We start from the raw sequence: 22,427 nt of genomic DNA on the forward strand, positions 1-22,427 counted from the left end.
CTCAAAGGAAAAATAATTGCTGATACTATCAAGACAGTAATAAAAACCAAGTCAAAGGCTAATTTGACTTTAAGTTATTTAACATATATGAATATTTTAAAGGATCTCGGCCCGAAACGTCGACAGCGCTTCTCCCTATGGATGCTGCCTGGCCTGCTGTGTTCCACCAGCATTTTGTGTGTGATGTTTGAATTTCCAGCATCTGCAGATTTCCTCGTGTTTGAATATTTTAAAGACAGATTATTATTGGGAGTCAAAGGTGATAAAGATTTTGGATGGAGACAGTAGAAAGTACTGTACACTGTGCTCAGTTCTGGTCGCCTCACTACAGGAAGGATATGGAAGCCACAGAAAGATTGCAGAGGAGATTTACAAGGATATCACCTGGACTGGGGAGCATGTCTTATGAGAATAGGTTGAGTGAACTCGGCCTTTTCTCCTTGGGGCGACAGAGGATGAGAGCTGACCTGATAGAGGTTTACAAGATGATAAGAGGCATTGATTGTGTGGGTAGTCAGAGGCTTTTTCCCAAGGTTGAAATGGTTGCCACAAGAGGACACAGGTTTAAGGTGCTGTAGAGTAGGTACAGAGGAGATGTTGGGGTAAGTCATTTACTCAGAGTGGTGAGTGTGTGGAATGGGCTGCTGGCAACAGTGGTGGAGGCGGATACGATAGGGTCTTTTAAGAGACTTTTAGATAGGTACATGAAGCTTAGAAAAATAGAGGGCTATAGGTAAGCCTAGTAATTTCTAAAGAAGGGACATGTTTGGCACAACTTTGTGGGCCGAAGGGCCTGTATTGTACTGTAGGTTTTCTATGTTTCTATGAAAACAAAGGAGTGATAATATCATCTGTTATCATCTATGAGGTGGGTTGAAAAAATTACTAAAAAAAACTGTGTCCATTTTTCCTAGTCAAACTTCAAATATTATTTATCACATCACAGGTGGTTAAGTCAAAAGTAATGCTAGCTACTCTGTTTCGAAACAGTTATGTTCAAAACATTCAGTTGGTGTTGTGTTAGACACAGTGCCAATTTAGACTGTGGAACTGTGTGTCATGCTTGACAGTACAGGTAGCCTGGGGCAAACAACTATGTATATTACATACTCCAGGATTGTGTTAATGAAATAGAGAAAGAAGGAGAATTAAGTATCCAAATGGCCATTTTATTGAAGCAGCAATGTTCATCCCAGAATCCCAGATAGTTATTATAAAAGTAAGACTTGTATATTTCAAATTAATGCATTTATTTTAAGATTTTCATAACATTTATACAAACATAACAAAAATACAAATATAACAGCATTAAAATACAAAATAAATATTTTAAGAAACTGACTTCATATTTGCAGTAGACATCACAGTCTCTGGATTCCTTTCATGCAAGCTTTGAAAGGACACTGGAGACACAGGAGACTTCAGGTGCAGGGTTTTGACCTGAAATGTTGACTGTTCCTTTCCCCTACAGATGCTGCTCAACCTGCTGAGCTCTTACAGCAGACTGTTTAGTTGCTTTTGAAAGGACATTCTTGGACACAGACATAAGCACTTCAAATGGAAGAGAGGAATGATAGTGGGCAGAGATACTTCCCTCAATTCTAAGCAGTTGCACTTTATTTTTGAGTCTAGTCCATGCTGTAAAGTTAAATATTTCTTTTTACATTTTTCTTGCCTTTGAGTTATTGATACTGTCATTTTATGCTCACAGCAGAGTCTGTACAGCTTATAATTTATACAATCCATTAATAGTAAATAAGTTTTGTGACGAGGCTATGCTTCTGAGAATGGCAAACGTTACATAACAAGGTATAAGCCAGAATTTGCTGCAAGAGATGATACTAATATTGTGCACTCATATTCAGCAAGCTTCTCTGAAATTTCACTGCACGAGTTTATCGCACAACGGCAGAGACAGCCTTACAGTGGTACAAGTTCTCAAGCACGAGAGAAAAGGAAGTAGCTCTGTATAAAATGTAAAGGTGTTGTTTAATTTCCGGTGAATTTGCAGCGGTTAGTGAGTTCAGAGTAAAAGCTAATGGTACAGTTAAACATCTGTTATTAAAGGTAGCAACTCGATTCATATCTACTTCCAATAGATTGGCTGCATTGTACTATCATGCTTTGTCTTAAGAATTAAGGAACTTCGGAAAAGAGACAGAGCAATAAAAGATGATTTTAAGGTTGATTTAACAGCAAAGCAAATCAACAGCTATTTTATATCACTCTGAACTAAAAATAAATGATGCTGATGTGACGATGATGTGTGCTTATCTTCCTACACTTTCCTGGCTGAGGGTATTAACCCTGCTCAACAAGCCTAGGGATGTTGCAGCAGTTAATGACATCCATTTCCTTTAGCCAGGATCACCCTTCCCTGCTGTCTTGTCTTTTAGTATTACCTTTTTCAGAGAGTTAACAACTGCCAGTATGAACATAGCATTTAGTTTTTAAAATAATAAAAATAAAAATTTTATATAAAACATTAAAAAAATGCATAGGTTTTGATAACATCATGTTTGATCAGATCATATTAGTTTCTCAAAGCATGAAAAGGAATATATTTCAAGAGATAGTATCGTTCGTCATTAAAAGCATCCAGAAGCAAACATGAAATTAAAGACTTTTTGGTGGTTCTGTCCATTAGAACATAGAGCATAGAGGAGTACAGCACAAGAACAGGCCATTCGGCCCACAATGTTGTGCCAAACCGGCTGAATAGCAAATCAAAAACAATCAAACACTAATCCCTCCTACCTACATCATGCCCATTTCCCTCCTTCCTCACATCCATGTGCCTATCCAAATGTCTCTTAAAAGCCTCTAATGTATTTGCCTCTACCACCACAACAGGCAGTGAATTCCAGGCATCCACCAATCTCTGACCCTCACATTCCCCCCTAAGCCTACCCCCTCTCACCTTCAATGCATGCCTTCTGGTATTAGACACTACAGCAATGGTTTTGATTGACATTGCTTTTGGTACTTTTCCATTTCCTTGTAATAATTCAGGGATTTTAATGCAATTTGTTCTAAAACTTAAATGTTTGCAGTGGTGATCACTCTGCTTGTACAGTGGTGGTGCATGCTCTTTGCATGGCAGTCAGATACTTTTAGAAATAAATAATTAACACAATGGGGAATGTAAATTGACTGAAAACTGCATTCAAGCATGCTCCATGGGTCCCTGAGTGTCAGCAATGACCTTTCCAACCAGGCTGTAAGCTGAAAGGAAATCTTGAAATACTTGTTTATTCATGTACAAACATTTCACTGGAACCTCCTGCATTGTTTTAGATACCAAAAGTTACAAATCATCTATAAAAAGCAAATTTGCTCTGGCGTATCCGGTCCAACCCCCAACAAGATTTAGAGAGTGTTAGGGGATCAGAAAAAAACCTCAGTTCTTTTCTCCATCAACATCTTTCCACAATTGTTTGGTCCTCAAGCAATCATCTACTGGTCCTTTAACATGCAACAGGATGAAAATGGTGGAATCAAAATGAAGGATACATCAAAGGTTGGAGAAAGCTGTTATAGATACAAGTAATATTTGGTCGATATGGCAGAAAGATTTGAAATGGTTTAGTACAAATATTCTTCATGAACATTAATAACAGGAGCAAGAACAGATCATTGAGAACTCAAACCTGCCTAGTTTTCAATAATGTCATGTTTGTTTGGATCATGTTAATTCTTTGAGGTATGAAATAGAAAATTATTTTCATATTAGCTTTAGACATGATTAGATTTTGAGGGTCTGTGCTTATCCACTTTGCTTCTCAATACTCTCTCTAAAAAGTAGGTTTTGCTTCCTCTTTGACAAGCTCATCTCTTCTTTTTTGAGCTTTTTGTTACAAGATTTAAAGCATCGTTTGAAAATTAGATAAAGTATTTCAGAAATGTTGAGGAGAATGCAAATACTGGACCCTCCAACCATGAAGTATGTGAAGATCCGTTTCTCAGTAGGCTTGGCAATGAAACAATCAACTGTATTTGGACAAGGGAACATAGGACACTTGACTAATCGAGGCAGGTAAAAACGATCATAAATATGATGAAGTATATACAAAGAACCAATTTCAAAAGCTGTTTTAAATATCAGACTCAGCAAATATGTCCACCAGAGCCCACCGTGCTTTTTCCCCATGTTTTTGTACAGCTGGCTACAATTTTCTCCATTCTTCAACTTGTGTTTCCTCTCCCTTTCTTTCCGATAAGCCACATGCAGAACCACCAACAACGAAGGTGTGGTGATGCAGATCAGCTGTAAGGCCCACAGCCTAATGTGGGATATGGGGAAGTAGTGGTCATAGCATGTGTTTGAACAGCCAGGCTGTAAGGTATTGCAGACAAAGTCACTCTGTTCATCGCCCCACACGCTCTCTGCTGCCACCACATAGACCAGAACTCTGAAGATGAAGACCACAGACAGCCAAATCCGCCCAAATCCAGTTGAGTATTTATTGACTCCGCTGAGCACACCTTGTAACGTGCCCCAGTCCATGGCACGTGGAAAGTATTAACTTGTTGACCTAAAATACAAACAATAGAACACTTTATTTCTGCTTTTCATTTTCTCATGTGACTATCAGATAAGCAGGATCTATTAACTATAAAAAACTAATAATCAGAAATGAGTATCACAGTGGCACCTTAAAAACAGAGAAATCAATCTTAATTGTAGGTACAAGAAATCCTGCAGGTGCTGGAAATCTTGAGCAACACGCCACAACATCCAAAGAGCAGGGGTCCAAGAACTGATCTTTGTGGAACATGACTGGTCACTGACATCCAGGCAGAATATGCTCCATCTACTGTCACCTTCTGCATGCCAATTCTGTATCCATGGGACCAGGTTTCTCTGGATCCTATGACTCCCGACTTTCTGAATGAGCTTACTATCGAGAACCTTAGCAAACACCTTACTAAAATTCCTATACACCATATCTGCTACTCTACTTTCAACAATGTGCTTTTCAAATCCTCGGAGGGTTTGAGTCGCTCTCCTCGGAAAGGCTGCTGGGTTTGACCAGTTGCTTTCCCTGATGCTTTTGGAGATGTTATCGGAATTGGAAGATTTATGCATTGGACCGTAGTTCAAGGTAACTGTAGTTCATATTGGCCTCTTTCGGTTCTGTGTTTTTATTGGGTACTCTCCTTCTTTCTTGTTGCTGACTGGGAAGCTGGGGTTTGGAGTTCTATGCTCTTGTTGCTGTTTCTCCGTGTGGCAATATATTAATTTTTGTTTGAAGGAGGGGTTTGGGGTTTGCGGTTTTATTTCTTTTTCTTTTTGTGTGGGGGGGGGTTAGACTGATGTCTTTTTCAATTACTATGTTTTTTTGTATTTTGTGGCTATCTGAAGAAGACGAATCTCAGAGTTGTATTTAGCATTCATACTTTAAAAAAGAACCTTGGAACATTTGAATTCAATCATGCTCATGAAGCATGACCTGCCTCTCACAATGCCATGGTGGCTATTGCTAATCAAACTACGCTTTTCCAAATACTTGTAAATCCTGTCTCCAAGAATTCTCTTTAATAATCTGCCTGTCACAGAAGTAAAACTGACTGGGTTTATAATTCCCAGGGTTATTGCTACTCTCTTTCTTGAAGTAAGGAATAAAATTTACAACTTTCCAATTATCTTTTACTATTCCTGTGGCCATTGAGGATGTAAAGAACATCTCCAAGGGCACAGCAATTTCCTCCCTTGTTTTCTGTGGTAACCTGATGTCCGATAAGCAGTTAAGGCCTGAAACTTTGAGTGATCAACATAGGCACACCTCAGGAATGTGTGCTTAGCCCTTTGCTCTACTCTCTCTATACCCATGACTGTGTGGCTAGGCGTACAGTAGCTGAAATGGCATCTACAGATTTGCTGAGGATACAACCATTGTTGGCACAATCTCAGATGGAAATGAGATGGTGTACAGGAACAACGTATACCAACTAGATGAATGGTGTTACAGCAACAGAATTGCACTCAATATTGGTAAGACTAAAGAGCTGACTGTGGACTCCAGAAAGTATAGGACAAGGGATCATGAACCAGTCCTCGGAGTTCAGGAGTGGAGAGAGTGAGCAAATTCATGTTCCTGCCAATCAAGACCTCTGAGGATATAACCTGGTCCCAACATATTGATGCAGCTACAAAGAAGGCAAGACAGGGCTATATTTCATTAGGACTTTCAGAAGATTTGGTTTGTCATGTAAGATACTTGACAATTACTACAGATGTACAGTGGAGAGCATTCTGACAGGGTGCATTGCTGCCTGGTATGAGGGTGGGGAGGGGCAGCTATGGCACAGGATTGAAAGAACCAACAGAAAGTTGTAAAATTAGTCAGCTCCTCTTGGGTCCTAGTCTCCACAGAATCCAACCCATCTTCAAGGAATGATGTCTCAGAAAGCCAGCATCCATCATTAAGGACAGGACAGGATAGGACAACTTCCATACCAGGTTGTGATGCACCCTAGAAGAATGCTTTCTACGGTGCACCTATAAAAATTAGTGAGGGTTTGAGGGACAGGCCAAATTTCTTCAGCTTTCTCAGGAAGAAAAGGTGCTGGTGGGCCTTCTTGGCAGTGGACTCTGCTTGGTTGGACCAAGTCAGGTCATTTGTGATATTCACCCCGAGGAACTTAAAGCTTTTGACCTGTTCCACCTGCGTACCACCGATGTAGATGGGGTTGTGCGTTCCGCTACTCCTTCTGAAGTCAACAACCAATTCCTTCGTCTTGCTGACATTGAGGGGTAGGTTATTGTCTTCACACCATGCCACCAGGTTCTTAATTTCCTCTCTGTACTCAGACTCATCATTACCCAAGATACGGCCTACAATTGTGGGGTCATCAGCAAACTTATATATTGAGTTTGGTGGAAACTTGGCGACACAATCATGGGTGTACAGTGAGTACAGCAGGGGGCTGAGTACACAGCCTTGTGGGGCACCGGTGCCATGTTCCTGCCTATCAAGACCTCTGAACTTCCATTGGATAGGAGGCACAGAAACACAAAGTACCACAACACCAGCTTCAAGAACAGCTTTTCCCTTCAACCTCTCGATTCTTGAGCTGCCCAGCACAACTGTCATCACTGCCTTAGCATAGCAATACAATGACAACTTTGACTGTTTTGCACTACAATTGAAATGCTTTTCTCAGTTCTAAATGAGTTCTTTCTTGTTTAATTTTGCCAAATTTATACAGTATTTATTTTATGCTTTTCTTGTGAATAAACGCCATGTGCCTGTGATGCTGCTGTAACCTTTTCATGGCATCCATGCTTACATATAGCGGTGTATATGACACTGTACTTGAGTTTTCACTCTGGTTAAAAATATTATGTTGAGATTTGTATTTCATTTTACTTCTATCCCAATTTTATTTTGTGCTGATGTCAATGGAAAGCAACAACAGGGAGTAAGCTGCAAATGGCAGATCTGAGCTGACTGTTATTGGGCAAACAAATTTCAGTTTTCTCTTTGTACATTCCTTCACCTCTGAAATTTGACTTGGAGCCCAACCTAAGCGAATGAAAACAAGATGTCCCAAGGAGAGCCAGGTATTGCCCCAGGATCTTTATTTTGAATATACCGAGTGGCTATTAGTAGTATTTGAAGGAAAGTTAAACCAGTGCCTAGAGGTGAAGAGATCTAGTGAGAACAACATAAGAACTAGGAGCAGGAATCGGCCATCTGGCCCATCGTTCCTGCTTCAGCATTCAATAAGATCATGGCTGATCTGACCATGAACTCATCTCCACCTACCTGCCTTTTCCCCATAACCCTTAATTCCCCTACTGTGCAAAAATCTATCCAACCTTGGCTTAAGTATATTTACTGAGGTATTCCACTGCTTCGTTGGGCAGAGAATTCCACAGATCCACCACTCTCTGGGGAAAGCAGTTCCTTCTCATCTCCATCCTAAATCTACTCCCCTGAATCTCGAGGCTATGTCTAGTTTTACCTTCCTGTGGAAACAGCTTTCCTGCTCCTATCTTACCTATTCCTTTCATAATTGTATATCTTTATATAAGATTTCCTCTCATTCTTCTGAGTTCCAGTGAGTACAGTCCCAGGCGACTCAATCTCTCCACATAGTCTAACCCCCTCATCTCTGGAATCAACCTGGTGAACCTCCTCTGTACCACCTCCACACCTGCCTCTGATCGACTTGGTGAGGTGCTTAGAGCAACCACAACTACAAAGAGCATAAACCCCAAAACTAAACACAAAATGCTGGAGGAACCGAGCAGGTCAGGCAGCATCTATGGAAATGAACATATTGGGCCAGGACACCTTCTTCAGGACTGGGAAGGAAGGGAGAAGACACTTGAGTAAAAAGATGGGGGCAGGGGAAAGAGGATAGCTAGAAGGCGATAGGTGAAGCCAGGTGGGTAGGAAAAGAAGAGGGCTGGAGAGGAAGGAATCGGATTCGAGAAGAGAGTGGTCAGTAGGAGAAAGGGAAATAGGAGGGGATCCAGGGGGAGGTGATAGGCAGGTGAGAAGAGGTCAGAGGCAAGAGTGGGGAAGAGAAGAAGAGGTGAGGGGGAGGGACATTTTTTAAACTGGAAAGAGAAATCAATATTTATGCCATCATGCCATAAGTTTGGGAGCTACCCTGACAGAACTTAAGGTGTTACTCCTCCACCCGAGGTGGCCTCAACATGGCACAAGAGGCTGTGGACCAATGTGTAGGAATGGGAACAGGAATTAAAATGTTTGGCAACCGGGATGTTCAGCTTTTGGCAGATGGAGCAGAGGGCCTCGATGAAGTGGTCCTCCAATTTACGACAATTCTCGCCAATGTAGAGGAGACAGCATCAGGAGCATGAGACACAATAGGCACCCCCCACTGAATCACAGGTGAAGTTTTACCTCACCTAGAAGGACTTTTTTTGGGGCCCTGAATGGAGGTGCAGGAGGAGGTAAATAGACAGGTGTAGCACTTTGACTGCTTGTAGGGATAAGTGACATGAGGGAGATGAATGAACCAGGGAATCAAGGAGGGAGCGATCCCAGCTGAGATGTGTTGGTGGTAGGAACCCTTTGGAGATAGTGGAAGGTGCAGAGAATGATGTTTGGATGTGAAGGGTGATAGGTAAGGACAAGAGGAACTCCCAGCTTAATAGATCAGATATTTGACATGATGTAATTTCATCCATCTGGCCTGCAAGTGGCAGGAGGATGGAGTGAAGTGGCAGGAAGATGGGGTAAGAGTGGATATTTGGGAAATGGAGGAGGTGAAGATGAGGGCAACATCAATGACAACCCCATAAGTTGTCATACTCCAGAATTTGTATCATACTTGGCAGCTAACTGAGTCAAACTGTTCAGCTTGCACACATACACCTGTACACATTCTGCCCTTTGTCTTAAACGAAATGCGATATGTGACAGAGTTTAACACTTTTCCTGGGCACAATGCCTAGATTCAGGGAAAGCTGCTAAAGTTCTTAACTGATAACTAACGAGGATGTGAAGGCCTATTGGGTATAAATAGCCACAGTTACTCTCACTGAAGGTAGATTATACTCTAACTACCTAATCTTCCAAGACTTGTTCGTTTCCCTGTTTATTCTCCATGGCAAGTCTAGCTGCCAATATCCATTATTTGCACAGTTGGTCACCTCTCCCTACCAAGGAGAAGATACTTCTAACAAAGAGGTTTAAAACACAATTCATTAATTTTCAGTTTAAATCCAAACAGCACTCTTAAAACACATTTACAATTCACAGAAGATTTCTATTTTAAACATTGCCAAATTATAAACCATTTCTAAAACACAAAGCATTTTTTTAAAAAAAAGACAAAGCACAATGGAGTTCCAAAACACAGATATAATTCCCATAAACTAAAAAGACATACTCTCACGTTGCAGAAGAATCAGTAGTCCATCACAAAAATTGACGCCAGAGGAAAGGATTCTAGTTCACTCCATACTTCCATATTTCTTGACGTTCCTTACCCCATTTCTAAAATGCCTGAACTGCTCTCTATATCTATACTCTTTTCCTTCCACTTGAGTGACTTCACCCATGTATAATAATTCCACAGCTATCTTTTTAACGCAAATGGTCTAAAAGCATCTTGGAGACTCACTGTAGATCTCAGCTTAATGTTCAGAGTTTGCAATTAATGCTGTAAATGCTGTAAATCTAATTTCCAGAAAACTCCCAACTTAATAGATCAGTTGCTTGATATGATAAGTGATTTTATCCATCTGGTCCGCAAGCTTCTTTGAACTAAACAACTTAGAGTCAGCTTGTCCATTTGAAACAACTCAAATTAAATTACATTGTCCTACGCTGCATTCTCAAGCAGCATTAAACTAGGGGCAGTGAGCTACATCCTACTTCTCAAAAAGCATCTTCTAAATACAGAGCTTGTTTGCAAAGCCGTGTTGCTAACTTCAGACTGATTTCTGCTTGCCACTTACCCCTACAGAACTGAAGACTGGCTTCTATTTATGACCAGAAAATGAACAAACTGTTAATTGGAAGTTTATTTACATAATTTTGATGTTATAAGTGGCAGCCTCTGTGTTTAGAAAGTAAGATTAGCAATCAACCCTGAAATGAATATCCATCACAATGGAACGTTCTGGAAACCCATATGCTTAGGCAGCAACAGAATTAGTTAACCTGACTAGTGTGACCAATTATGACATTGACTGAAATTTTCCATCGGAGAAGATCATGACAGCTAATCACGGACAAGCCTGAACAATTTGAGAACCAGCTGTGGGCACAAAAAAAACGTCCTCCGCTGGCTTCTATGTAAATGTGATGTTTACAAGTAATATAACATCTGACTGAAATATGGATTCGTTCCAGTGCCTAGACTGGTTAGATTGGATGTGGGCATTGTGTGATAATGTATTAAAATTGAAAGTTATTATGTGAAGTCATTGGAAATAAAGACTTCAGGTTAAGATTCAGGTTAAGATTCTCTGAAGCTCTCTTTCTCCATAAAACTTTGGAGGTTACATCAAATGAAAATTTCAAAGCTGAAACTGGTGGAAGTTTGATCGGCAAAAACATTTTGGATTACAGACCATGATGAATAGAAAGATACAGCTGAACCACGATCTAATTGGATAATGAGCAGGCTCCAGAAAGTGAATAGTCTGTTCCTCTCCCTACTCCCTATGTTGCTCAAAAAATTAACAAGAAGTAGAATGAAGCATCTTGTGATTTATTTAAGTGGAGCTGGGAGAATCGAACGAAATGCAGCCACGCTTTTTCCTAAGCTACTTGTAGCGTGCCTTCAAGTCTAGCCCTACCCAACAATGAAAAGATTAGCATTGTCGAAGTGCTGAAGTATGCTGAAGTTGAACAATTATGTTCGCACGAAATGGGTTGTATTTTCACTCACTAACTTTCTCAGTTAAACTCAAGCTACGTTCCATTCCACTTTAACTCTCTCCGGTCCCAATTATAGTGCTGTCTTTCGATTCATTTTTGTCTTTTTCTTGCCAATGTAGTTTTTTTTTTTTGCTTTATACATAAGGGCAAGTATTATCTTATTGTCATTTTACCAGCTCATCCCTACAATCCAGCCACCATAAGATATCAAGAACTGTTACAATAGAGTGCATAGATGTTCACTATGGGGGAAAAAAAGGAAGTTCTTTTCTTTGTATGTAGAGTTTAACACTGTTTTTGCCTGTCATCCGTGGTTTTGTTGGTTGGACTCTTGCATCTGTGTGGAAAAACTTATGGGTTCAAATCCCTTTCCGACATTTTAGTCATACATATCTCAGCCGACATGCCAGTGTGGTAACACGGGAGTAAAGAAGGTGCAGAAGGAAAATATAATTTCCTCAAGATGGGACAAATAGTGACTATCTGATTTTAACTATTAAAATGATAAATCAAAGTCCTCTCAATGAATGCAGAATGGTTGCAAGTTGAGGGAAGAGAGGACAAAAGAATTAGGAGATTCTTTTCAAACACTATCAATAAACCTTTGAGAAACGAGTTTCAAGCATCACCAATATGATGAGGTTATTGAGGGAAAGTTCCCTCAAGATGTTGAATTCTGGCAAATTTTCTGTTTTAACTAAAACGTTAAATCCAAGATATTGATTTTTGAGCTTACTCCTGGTTCACTGGGTCACGCTCACTGTCAATCAGATTTAAAATAATCCCAGTGAAAGTTAATGAATAATCAGGTTTAAGGTGTAACTTTAAATCACTAAAACAGAATACTCAAGAGTTTGCAAAATTGGGCCATTATTCAACAGTAATGGTCAATGTACATACCCTTTATTCTTTACCCATGTCCTTTATTAATCAGTCTCTTCCTCCATTGGCTTCCAGGGATGTCTCTAATGAGGTGCAGATATAAAGTAACAAGACAGCTAAAGGGACTTGTTTGTAAAATGAGTCACCCCACATTTCACTGATAAATTATTTCTGGTATCATTGTAATTGGGGAGATCCAATTACTGACAAGTATTTATACATTTATAATTCCTTCTCAAAGCAGTTGTTTATCAGAGAGAACAGACACAGTTTTAATTGAAAATCCTTTCTGAACTCTAGCACCTACAAATCCCCTTGATATGATACTGGAGTCACTGTAGAGTTTGATTTTAAAGGTGAGTGTGTAGATATTTAAAAAATACTAATTGGATGCCATGTGCCCAGTGAAACATCAGCCTCCTATTCTCCGGTGACTGTTTTTGTCAGTAATGAAGGATTTAGCGTATCAGCTAAACATACATCTAGATTAAATAAAAACAGAGGAGTTCCTTTTTATTTGCTCCTGGAAAATGAAGGAAGCTTGAAGGACGCAAAAGTAAGGAAGTTCAGAGAAACTTACCAGAGAGTTTAGGAACTACAAGCTTCCACGTCCCCAACCATGTAGAAGCACCAAATCAGATTAGCAGAAACCTGGGTGCATTCTGATTTTCTTCGCTACCTATGAATCTTTTGGCTGACGTTCAGTTTTATTCACGTTACTACCTGCCCTGCAACGGGGTGTGCCTGGATTTTTGTTCGGCTTGGGTTGGGTCAGAGAATGGAGGATGTTGTTGAGAGCATTACGTTGATGAACGTATATCATCACCAGCATGAATCATCTCCCAGACATGTATAATATAAAATGCACTCCACATAGAATGGGTGATGAGCTTTTTGAAAGCCAGCCAAAGTCACATAAATTGCTTCTTTGCTGCATATTACAGAGGTGAATGATTGATTCTGCTGACAGTGGGATTAACTTGTAAATATATATATTTTATGGGACAATTTAAGAGCTTATCAGTTTCAGTACTTGATCTTCATGTTTAACACTTTCTATTGAGCAGTAATTCCAAGCACACCCAGTTCAATTATAGTGTAATTCAATACTTGATGAATTTTCCTTCTCCCTGTTGAAAAATGCAGAAAATCCACTTTCAGAAGGAGGCTGTCCTTAAAATCAGTTTACCATCTTTATTTCCGGAACCTGCAATCCTTTTGGGATGGGCTCCTGTTACCATCAATCCACAGTTCTCATCAGTACCTATTCAAATGAGGTGGTTTTTATCCTTTTATACCCTGTCCCTCTGTATTTATCATTAAAATTTGGAAATGGCAAAGCATAAACTCAATAGCCACTTTATGAGGTACTTCCTGTACGTTATGAAGTGGCTACTGAGTGTATCTTCGTGGTCTTCTGCTGCTGTAGCCCATGCAGTTCAAGGTTTGACATGTGTGTTCAGAGATGCTCTTCTGAACACTACTGTTGTAAAGTGTGGTTATTTGAGTTACTGTTACCTTTCTGTCAGCTTGAACCAGTCTAACTATTCTCCTATGACCTCTTTAACAAGGCATTTTGGTTCACAGAACTACTGCTCACTAGATGTTTTCTTTTTGTTAGTTGCATCATTATTTGTTACCCCTAGAGACGGTTGTGCATGAAAATCCGAGGAGATCAGCATTTCCTGAGGTACACAAAACACCCTACAGTCAAAGTCACTTAAATGGGGTGGCACCGCAGTGTAGAGGTTAGTACAATGCTTTACAGTGGGGACGACCCTGGTTCAATTCCTGTCCCTGCCTGTAAGGAGTTTCCTCTGGGTGGTCTGGTTTCCTCCCACAAAAGTACAATAATGTTAAAATTGTACAAGGCATTGGTGAGGCCAAATTTGGAGTATCGTGTACAGTTCTGGTCACCAAATTATAGGAAAGATGTCAACAAAATAGAGAGAGTACAGAGGAGATTTACTAGAATGTTACCTGGGTTTCAGCACCTAAGTTACAGAGAAAGGTTGAACAAGTTAGGTCTTTAATCTTTGGAGCGTAGAAGGTTGAGGGGGGAACTTGATAGAGGTATTTAAAATTATGAGGGGATAGATAGAGTTGACATGGATAGGCTTTTTCCATCGAGAGTAGGGGAGATTCAAACAAGAGGATATGAGTTGAGAGTTAGGGGCAAAAGTTTAGGGGTAACACGAGGGGGATCTTCTTTACTCAGAGTGGTAGCTGTGTGGAACGAGCTTCCGGTAGAAGTGGTAGAGGCAGGTTCGGTATTGTCATTTAAAGTAAAATCGGATAGGTATATGGACAGGAAAGGAATGGAGGGTTATGGGCTGAGTGCAGGTCGGTGGGACTAGGTGAGAGTAAGCGTTCGGCACGGACTAGAAGGACCCAGATGGCCTGTTTCTGTGCTGTAATTGTTATATGGTTATGGTTAATCCAAAGGCGTACCAGCTAGTAAATTGTAAATTGTCCCACGATTGAGCTAGGGTTAAATCGGCGCATCGCTGGGTGGCACGACTCAAAGGGCTGGAAGGGCCTATTTCCTGTTGTATCTCAATAGAATAAAATAAATCACATTTATTTCCCATTCTGATGTCTGGTCTGAACAACAACTGAACCTCTTGACCATGTCTGCGTGCTTTTATGTATTGAGTTGCTGCCAGATCGTTGGCAGATTAGACATTTGCAACAATGATCTGGTGTGCAGGTGCATCTGTAAAGTGACCACAAAGAGTAGGCCGGTAGACGGCGTTTATTTGTTGCTTTGGATATTTCCACTTTGGTTGAGACTGCCAATATAATTTAAGTTTGCTACAAGCAGAGGATAAGGAGTGAAAGCATTGCAGTGTCCTAATTTTTAAAGGGCATTTGTTTATCTCCATATTTTCAATCTAATGCAAGAATAGCACCTCTATTTTAAAAATATTCCCTTCTTAATACAGCATGAAAAAGTCTTATCTGTAGTTTGTTAATGAATTAGAAAAAGTAAAACTTTAGAGACTTTAAGAGAACTTTAATTTCTACTTGCAGAACAGTGGTATTCAGAGGGCTATGACATTTTTACCTCACTGAACTACAGCAAATTGTTGTGAGATAAATAACTTACCCAGGAGTCAGATTCTACAAGTGGTTTCTACTGTGCTTCTTTGATGTTCATCGCCGTTTGCCTCCTACTGTTCTGAGAAACCTTGTGGAGCTGAAGTCCTTAAGTTCCCCTTGCCACTTCCTGTTCTGTCAGAAGATCACATGCACAAAGCCACACTAGCCAGTTGAAACCATAATCTAAATTCACATTTCTGTGTGCAGTGGGAAAACAGTATTAGTCGATGAACATTCTTCAATTATTTTGTAAACTGAGAGTTTCATGGCCTTTTCATTTCAAACAAAAATGTTGCAGTCCTATTGAGAGTCGATTAAGATTAACATCTACCACCTCTTCCCCACCCTTTGCTACACAGTTGTACATCAATAGAGCTATTGCCTTGTGGCACCAAAGACTCGGAGTTAATCCTGACCTTGGACACACTCTGTAACATGTAGATATCCTGCATGTGCTCCAGTTTTCTCCCACATTCCAAATTTGTACGGGTTGTATATTAGTTCTATGTATATATGAAGGGTGATTGATAAGTTTGTGGCCTAAGGCAGAAAGAGTTAATTTTAGAAAACCTAGCACATTTATTTTTTTAACATAGTCCCCTCCTACATTTACACATTTAGTCCAGCGGTCGTGGAGCACGCGGATCTTGGACCTCCAGAAAGTGTCCACAGTTGGGTGATTGATAAGTTTGTGGCCTAAGGTAGACGGAGATGACTTATCCAGCTCTCGTTACATGCACATGTAGTTCAAATCTTTGAGTGATTATGCAGGAAGTTCGAAGTTGATAACTATACTCCTTCTACCTTAGGCCATGAACTTATCAATCACCCCAGCTGTGGACATATCCTGGAGGTTCAAGATCCGTATGCTCCACGACCGCTGGACTAAGTGTGTAAATGTAGGAGGGAACTATGTTGAAAAATAAATTGCTAGATTTTTCTAAAATTGACTCCTTCTACCTTAGGCCACAAACTTATCAATCACCCCTCGAATGTCAATGTATATTAATTCTAGAGCAGGGGTTCCCAACCTGGGGTCCATAGATTCCTTGCTTAATGGTATTAGTCCATGGCATTTAAAAAGTTTGGAACCCCTGCTCTAGAGCGCAGGTGAGCGGTAGAATCAGCGGGAAGTTGACAGGTGGGATTGATGTAGGATTGCTGTAAACAGGTGAACCGGCCAGCACAGATTCAAATAGCCAACATGCTGTTTCTCTGAGGAATGTCGCCGAAACAACAGGAGAAACAGGGCAATCAATTAAATGCCTTCTGAGCAAAGTTGTCTGTTCTCCAACAGCAACTACAGTTGAAAAGCAGACGTACCTATGTTTAAGGTCTTCCAGATAAAATATCATAAATATGCGGTAAAACAGTCCGGATCATTCTAAGGTTGTGAAAGATATGACTTAAATCAATGTCACTTAAGTCTCGTGAATCCGCTGCAAAGTTTGCATTCCTCCTGCCGGTGGCGCTGTTGCATGCCGTGACTTCCAGCTGATCAGCAATGCCACCCACAGAAAATCAAATTGTGTTGGGAGTGAAGAGATTTTCTGCTCCGATGGACCGGCTACGTTAATGCACAGTGAGCACAGACGGGCAAAAAAACCTGTCAGCCGGGTTAGAGAACTGTTAAAGGTAGAGTAGTACTTTGTGGATGGATCTTGTTTAGGGTTGCGGGAAAATGTAAATGAGATCGGAGTCATCTCACTCTGCAGCTTCTTAGTTCGGTATCATCAGCGCCTGCCAATTTTGAAGTAAAGTTGCCCAATATCCAGACTCAAGCAGAGAAATTGCATCAGACCAGTTGCCCCTCATCTTGAAGATACGAGTGATAACAGATGCCAAAAAGCAGCCGAAATGGAGGTGTCTTGACTTGAAGCGTCTATTGTCCGTTTTCCTCCACAGGTGCTGCCTAAGGAGAGGAGCAGCGGTATTAGAGCTGATGCCTTTGGAGTGTGAAGATTAAATCTAGGTGGAATGAAAGGACCACATGGCTCTTGCAAAGTGTAAATTCAAGTTCTTTAGACATCAGGAGCAGCACCAGATGCACTGTATGGAATGAAGGACCACTAGGTACCGAGCCAGGTCTAGTCATCCTGGCCTGAGCAAGGAACTATACTCAGAGGCCAGTTTACCAGCTACTCCTGTACACCTGCTCATACGTATCTAATCAGCCCATCATATATCAGCAACTCAATGTGGAAAATCATGCAGACATGTTCAAGAGGTTCAGTTGTTCAGAACAAACATTAGAATGGGGGAAATGTGATCTAAGTGGCTTTGACTGTGGAATGATTGTTGGTGCCAGGTGGGGGGTTGAGTATTTGAGATGCTGCTAATCTCCCGGAAATTTCACACTTAGCTGTCTCTAGTGTTTACAGAGAATGGTGCAAAAAAGTCTGTTGGATGGCTGTTCTGTGGCAAAAGCACCTTGTTAATGAGCGAGGTCATAGTAGAATGGCCAGACTGTTTCAAACTGATTGGATGGCGACAGTAACTTCAATAATCACGTGTTACAACAGTGGTGTGTAGAAGAGCATCTCTGAGTGCACAGACCATCAAAGCTTGAAGTGGATAGGCTACAGCAGCAGAAGATCACACCAGCTTCCACTCCTGTCCCTAATAAAGTGGCCACTGAGTGTATGTCCCAGACTTGCCGAAGACTATGGAGGCAATCTACAAACTTGTACAATTAGAAGTTTTCAAGTTAAGTGGTCATAGTCCAGAAAAACTGCAGCAAAAGTTTGCACAACAGTATGGAAAATGTCACAATGACTGAAAAATCTATTCTAATTACACTGATGAGAAATCAATATCACACACAAAGAATTTAATTCCTATTGTTCCACGAGATCACTCACAAAAGCCTGAGCAAGTAGACAACATCTTAGTTTAAGTTTTCTGATCTTAAAGTGAGTAACCTTCAGAAGTAATAGATTGGATTGGAAGTATTGAGGTCATTAAACGTGGTTAAACAATGGTTAGCTTTTTAAAGTTTGTACCTATTACGCTTTCGTGCCATCTCCATTGCAAAAATAGGCTTAGATTCTGAGTGGTAACATCTTGGATGACCTGTTCTCAACCTAGTACACAGATGGAGTGAGAAAATGATGCGTCAGTGCCTCTATTTTCCTAGAAGATTAAGGAGGTTCAGCATGCTACCAAACACACTGGCAAATTTCTGCAATATATGAAATGATCCTGATTGGTTGCATCATGGCCTAGTAAGGGAATTCCAATGCCCAGATGCAAGAGACAGCAGAGAGCAGCCCTGTTCATCACTTCTCCCCCCACCCCCCCCATTGACAGCGTCTACAGGAGGCATTACCTCAAGAAGGTGGCATCTATCATAAAGGATCCCTTGCCATTTGGGTCACACCCTCTCCTTGCTGTTACCACTGGATGGGTGGTGCTGAGCCTGAAGTGGCACTCCACCAGGTTCAGGAACAGCTGCTTTCTTATAGCTATCTGGCTCTCGAAGTGACCTGCAAAACCCTCACCAAATCTCAGGAATGAAACACTGCAGTCACTTCCAGTACCGTTTGATTCTTTTTTCACAATGTCTTGCTTTGCACCATCAAATGTGGGCACCTTTGTAGTGTGAATGGGAGGCATGTTACCATAGCATTCAGTGCTGTACAGTACCAGCATTGGAGTTTAGTCCCTGCCACTGCCTGTAAGGAGCTTCTACATTCTCCCCATGACTGCGTGGATTTTCTCCAAGTGCTTTGGTTTCCTCCTACATTCCAAAGACAGTCGGGCCAGGACTGGTGAGTTGAGGGCATTCCTTGTTGAGTAGCAATTCTTGCAGACTGCCCAGAAGAATCCTCGTTGATTTGACTTGGTGCAAGTGACGCATTTCACTGCATGCTTCAATGTACATTTGTCCAATAAAGCTAAAGCTGATCGTTTGTCTATTTCTTCACTGTCTTATAAAAGTCACATACAATTTGGATTTTGTGTCTATCTGTGATGCGCTAGCATGCAAGTTTTTCATTACACGGATTCAACTCATTCAGAATGCCGCTGTTAGACTTCTATCCAAAACTAGGATGAAGGAATATACTAGCCACTCTACATTGGCTTCCTGTACCTTTTAGAATCAATTTTAAAGTCCCCTTACTTGTTTTTAAAGCTGTCAATGGCCTGGGACCGGAGAACATCGCGGAATCGCTTTCAGTTTATAATTCTGCTCAAGCTCACAGGTCTTCTTCCACCAGTCTCTCAAATTTAAACAATCTCTGCTAAAAGATAATTAGCAGCTCAACTTTTTTGAACTATGCTTCTAAACTGTGGAACTCAGTACCTAAAACTGTAAGGGATGCAGACTCAGTTACATTTTTAAATGCCGCACAAAACTTATTTATTTAAACTTAACCTTAGCAAGCATTTTTTGTCTCTTATTTTCATGTTTATTTTTTATTTTTATTTTATTTTCATATTTGTACTTTTATCCCATTGTGAAGCACTTTGAACTATATCATCTGTGTGAAAAATGCTCTATAAATCGTTACAGTATTATTATAATGCCTCCCTCACTCTACTTCAGCAATATGACAGTAAACTCAATTTAACTTGTCCCACTCGCAGTTTCTAACATCTCAATTTGGTCCTGTGTTCTAGTGGTTGTAATCATGAAGATTAGTGAACTGTCAATTACAAATGAGCTTTGTTAACCACATAGTTTCCCTTTGAATACCCAAGATAAGTAAAAATGCTTGCTGCTGTTGGTAACGTGTCACCATGGAAAAGTCTCCTATGATGAAGATGTCATATATAAAAAGGTGATGCCTAGTGATAGTTTAGGGAAGGAGGGCATGCAGCCTTTGAAACTGTGCCACCATGCCACATCGGAACAGTGGGAACAAGTATTAAGTGGTGACATGTTTACCAAAAATCCTTTCCAGAGGCCAGGATCGTTGATCTTGAGACATGAATTTGAATCTCACCAGGGTGTCTGGGAGAGCTTATAGCTACATAATTAAATTGGAATTGGAATTGGTTTATTATTGTCACTTGTACCAAGGCACAGTGAAAAACTTGTCTTTCATACTGTTCGTACAGATTAAATCATTACACAGTGCATTGAGGTAGAACATGTGTAATGTGGTGAGTTGATCAGACCCAGAAGACACAAATCTAATTGAGTGTCCAGGAAATGTGGTTATAAGCATACAAGCACAACGAAGTAACTTAAGCCCAATTTATTATTATAAAACAGAAAGCACAAATAAACCACACTAAATACTACATAGTAAGTTACAAAGATTTCAGGGCTCCCGATTCTCAGCTGCTACTTAATCATCGCTGTTGTTGGGGGACTTGATTTCCGCTGTTGTTGAGGAAACTCCAAATTCCGACTTGTGAAATCACCCTGGGTCCATCCTAAGCACCTACCGATCACAATTCTTTGGTCTAGGTGAAGTCCCAAGAGCCAGGGTTCAATCCTCAAGTGTTGAGAGCAGAGACAGATAAACTCTTCGGACTTTTGTTCTAACGCCACTAACTCAGCATGGCTTCTTTCATTCAAACAACTGGTGTTCATCAACAGATATCCTCATGCCACTTGTGCCTTGAGGCCAAGGAAAGGACCCATCTGCTATCGGCAAACATTAGACATTAGCATCAACCTACAGTGTTTAACTTGTGTAGACAGCTTACATGCTGCAAACTCACAAAGAGTTAAAGTGACTCCAGGAATTGGTCAGACTTTCATCAATATTTTTACAAAATTTAATACATCAGAACACAATAATGATGCAGAATAAAGTGTAAAATCTGCAGCGAATGGGCAGTGCAGGGAAACAACAAACTGCAAGATCATGTAATGTATATTTTGAGGTCAAGAGTCCATTTTATTATACTGGGGCAAGAGGTCCGTTAAAGAGTCTACTAATATTGGGATAGAAAACATCTTTGTCTTTGTCTTCCTCAGAAGTTAAATGCTGGACGGATTTGGGGCAAATATACAAGGTACTTCAGCCTGCAGCAGCAAGAGTTCAGGCTTACTTGTTGGACCAGATATAGGCCAGTCTCTGATTAGAAATCAGTTCCATTCCCACAGAGGTCCTTGAGCCAATTCTGAACATTTGTCAGAAAATATGTAAAATCACCAGATAAAGTAGCCATGATTAAATGGTATTGTAATGAATGGCATTAAAAGTAAATAAGACAGATAAGAAAGAAATACTAAAGTTGGACTTAACAATATTCCGGGAGCCTGCTCTTATGTATGGAATGGCCATAGGATGGCTGTAATACATTCTTTGCTCTTCTTTCCGTAGATACATATACAGTGGCATGCAAAAGTTTGGGCACCCCTGGTCAAAATTTCCGTTACTGTGAATAGCTAAGCGAGTAAAAGATGACCTGATTTCTAAAAAGCATAAAGTTAAAGATGACACATTTCTTTAATATTTTAAACAAGATTACTTTTTTATTTCCATCTTTTCCAGTTTCAAAATAACAAAAAAGGAAAAGGGCCTGAAGCAAAAGTTTGGGCACCCTGCATGGTCAGTACTTAGTAACACCCCCTTTGGCAAGTATCACAGCTTGTAAGTGCTTTCTGTAGCCACCTAACAGTATTTCAATTCTTGTTTGGGGAATTTTCGCCCATTCTTCCTTGCAAAAGGCTTCTAGTTCTGTGAAATTCTTGGGTCATTTTGCATGCACTGCTCTTTTGAGGTCTATTCACAGATTTTCGATGATTAGGTCGGAGGACTGTGAGGGCCATGATAATAGCTTCAGCTTGTGCCTCTTGAGGTAGTCCATTGTGAATTTTGAGGTGTGTTTAGGATCATTATCCTGTTGTAGAAGACATCCTCTTTTCATCTTCAGCTTTTTTTACAGACAGTGTGATGTTTGCTTCCAGAATTTGCTGGTATTTAATTGAATTCATTCTTCCCTCTACTGGTGAAATGTTCCTCGTGTCACTGGCTGCAACACAAGCCCAAAGCATGATCGATCCACCCCCATGCTTAACAGTTGGAGAGGTGTTCTTTTCATGAAATTCTGCACCCTTTTTTCTCCAAACCTACCTTTGCTCACTGTGGCCAAAAAGTTCTATTTTAA

The 22,427-nt window shown here is 40.5% G+C and overlaps 1 protein-coding gene and 1 long non-coding RNA gene across 5 annotated transcripts in view; one reads left to right on the forward strand and one right to left on the reverse strand.

Annotated features, from left to right (window-relative positions):
• Positions 1-22,427, forward strand: part of LOC140719610 (uncharacterized) — a 127,177-nt gene that overhangs the window by 64,567 nt on the left and 40,183 nt on the right. The gene's annotated exons all lie outside the window — the stretch shown is intronic.
• LOC140719766 (gap junction beta-4 protein-like) lies at positions 1,173-15,431 on the reverse strand. Of its 4 annotated transcripts, none has more exons than XM_073034618.1 (3): positions 15,364-15,426; positions 12,273-12,337; positions 1,173-4,535 (listed from the first exon to the last, which is right to left on the reverse strand). In XM_073034618.1, exon 3 carries the CDS (start codon positions 4,505-4,507, stop codon positions 3,767-3,769), a length of 741 nt encoding a protein of 246 aa, XP_072890719.1. In that variant the 5' UTR covers positions 4,508-4,535; positions 12,273-12,337; positions 15,364-15,426; the 3' UTR covers positions 1,173-3,766. The 4 variants fall into 4 exon arrangements, with proteins under 4 accessions (XP_072890719.1, XP_072890718.1, XP_072890720.1 ...); XM_073034617.1 differs by lacking the exon at positions 15,364-15,426 and adding an exon at positions 12,835-12,979; XM_073034619.1 differs by lacking the exon at positions 12,273-12,337 and having other exon boundaries at positions 15,364-15,431.

Source organism: Hemitrygon akajei, chromosome 32 (genome assembly GCF_048418815.1).
Source record: "Hemitrygon akajei chromosome 32, sHemAka1.3, whole genome shotgun sequence".
NCBI classification, from domain to species: Eukaryota; Metazoa; Chordata; class Chondrichthyes; order Myliobatiformes; family Dasyatidae; genus Hemitrygon; species Hemitrygon akajei.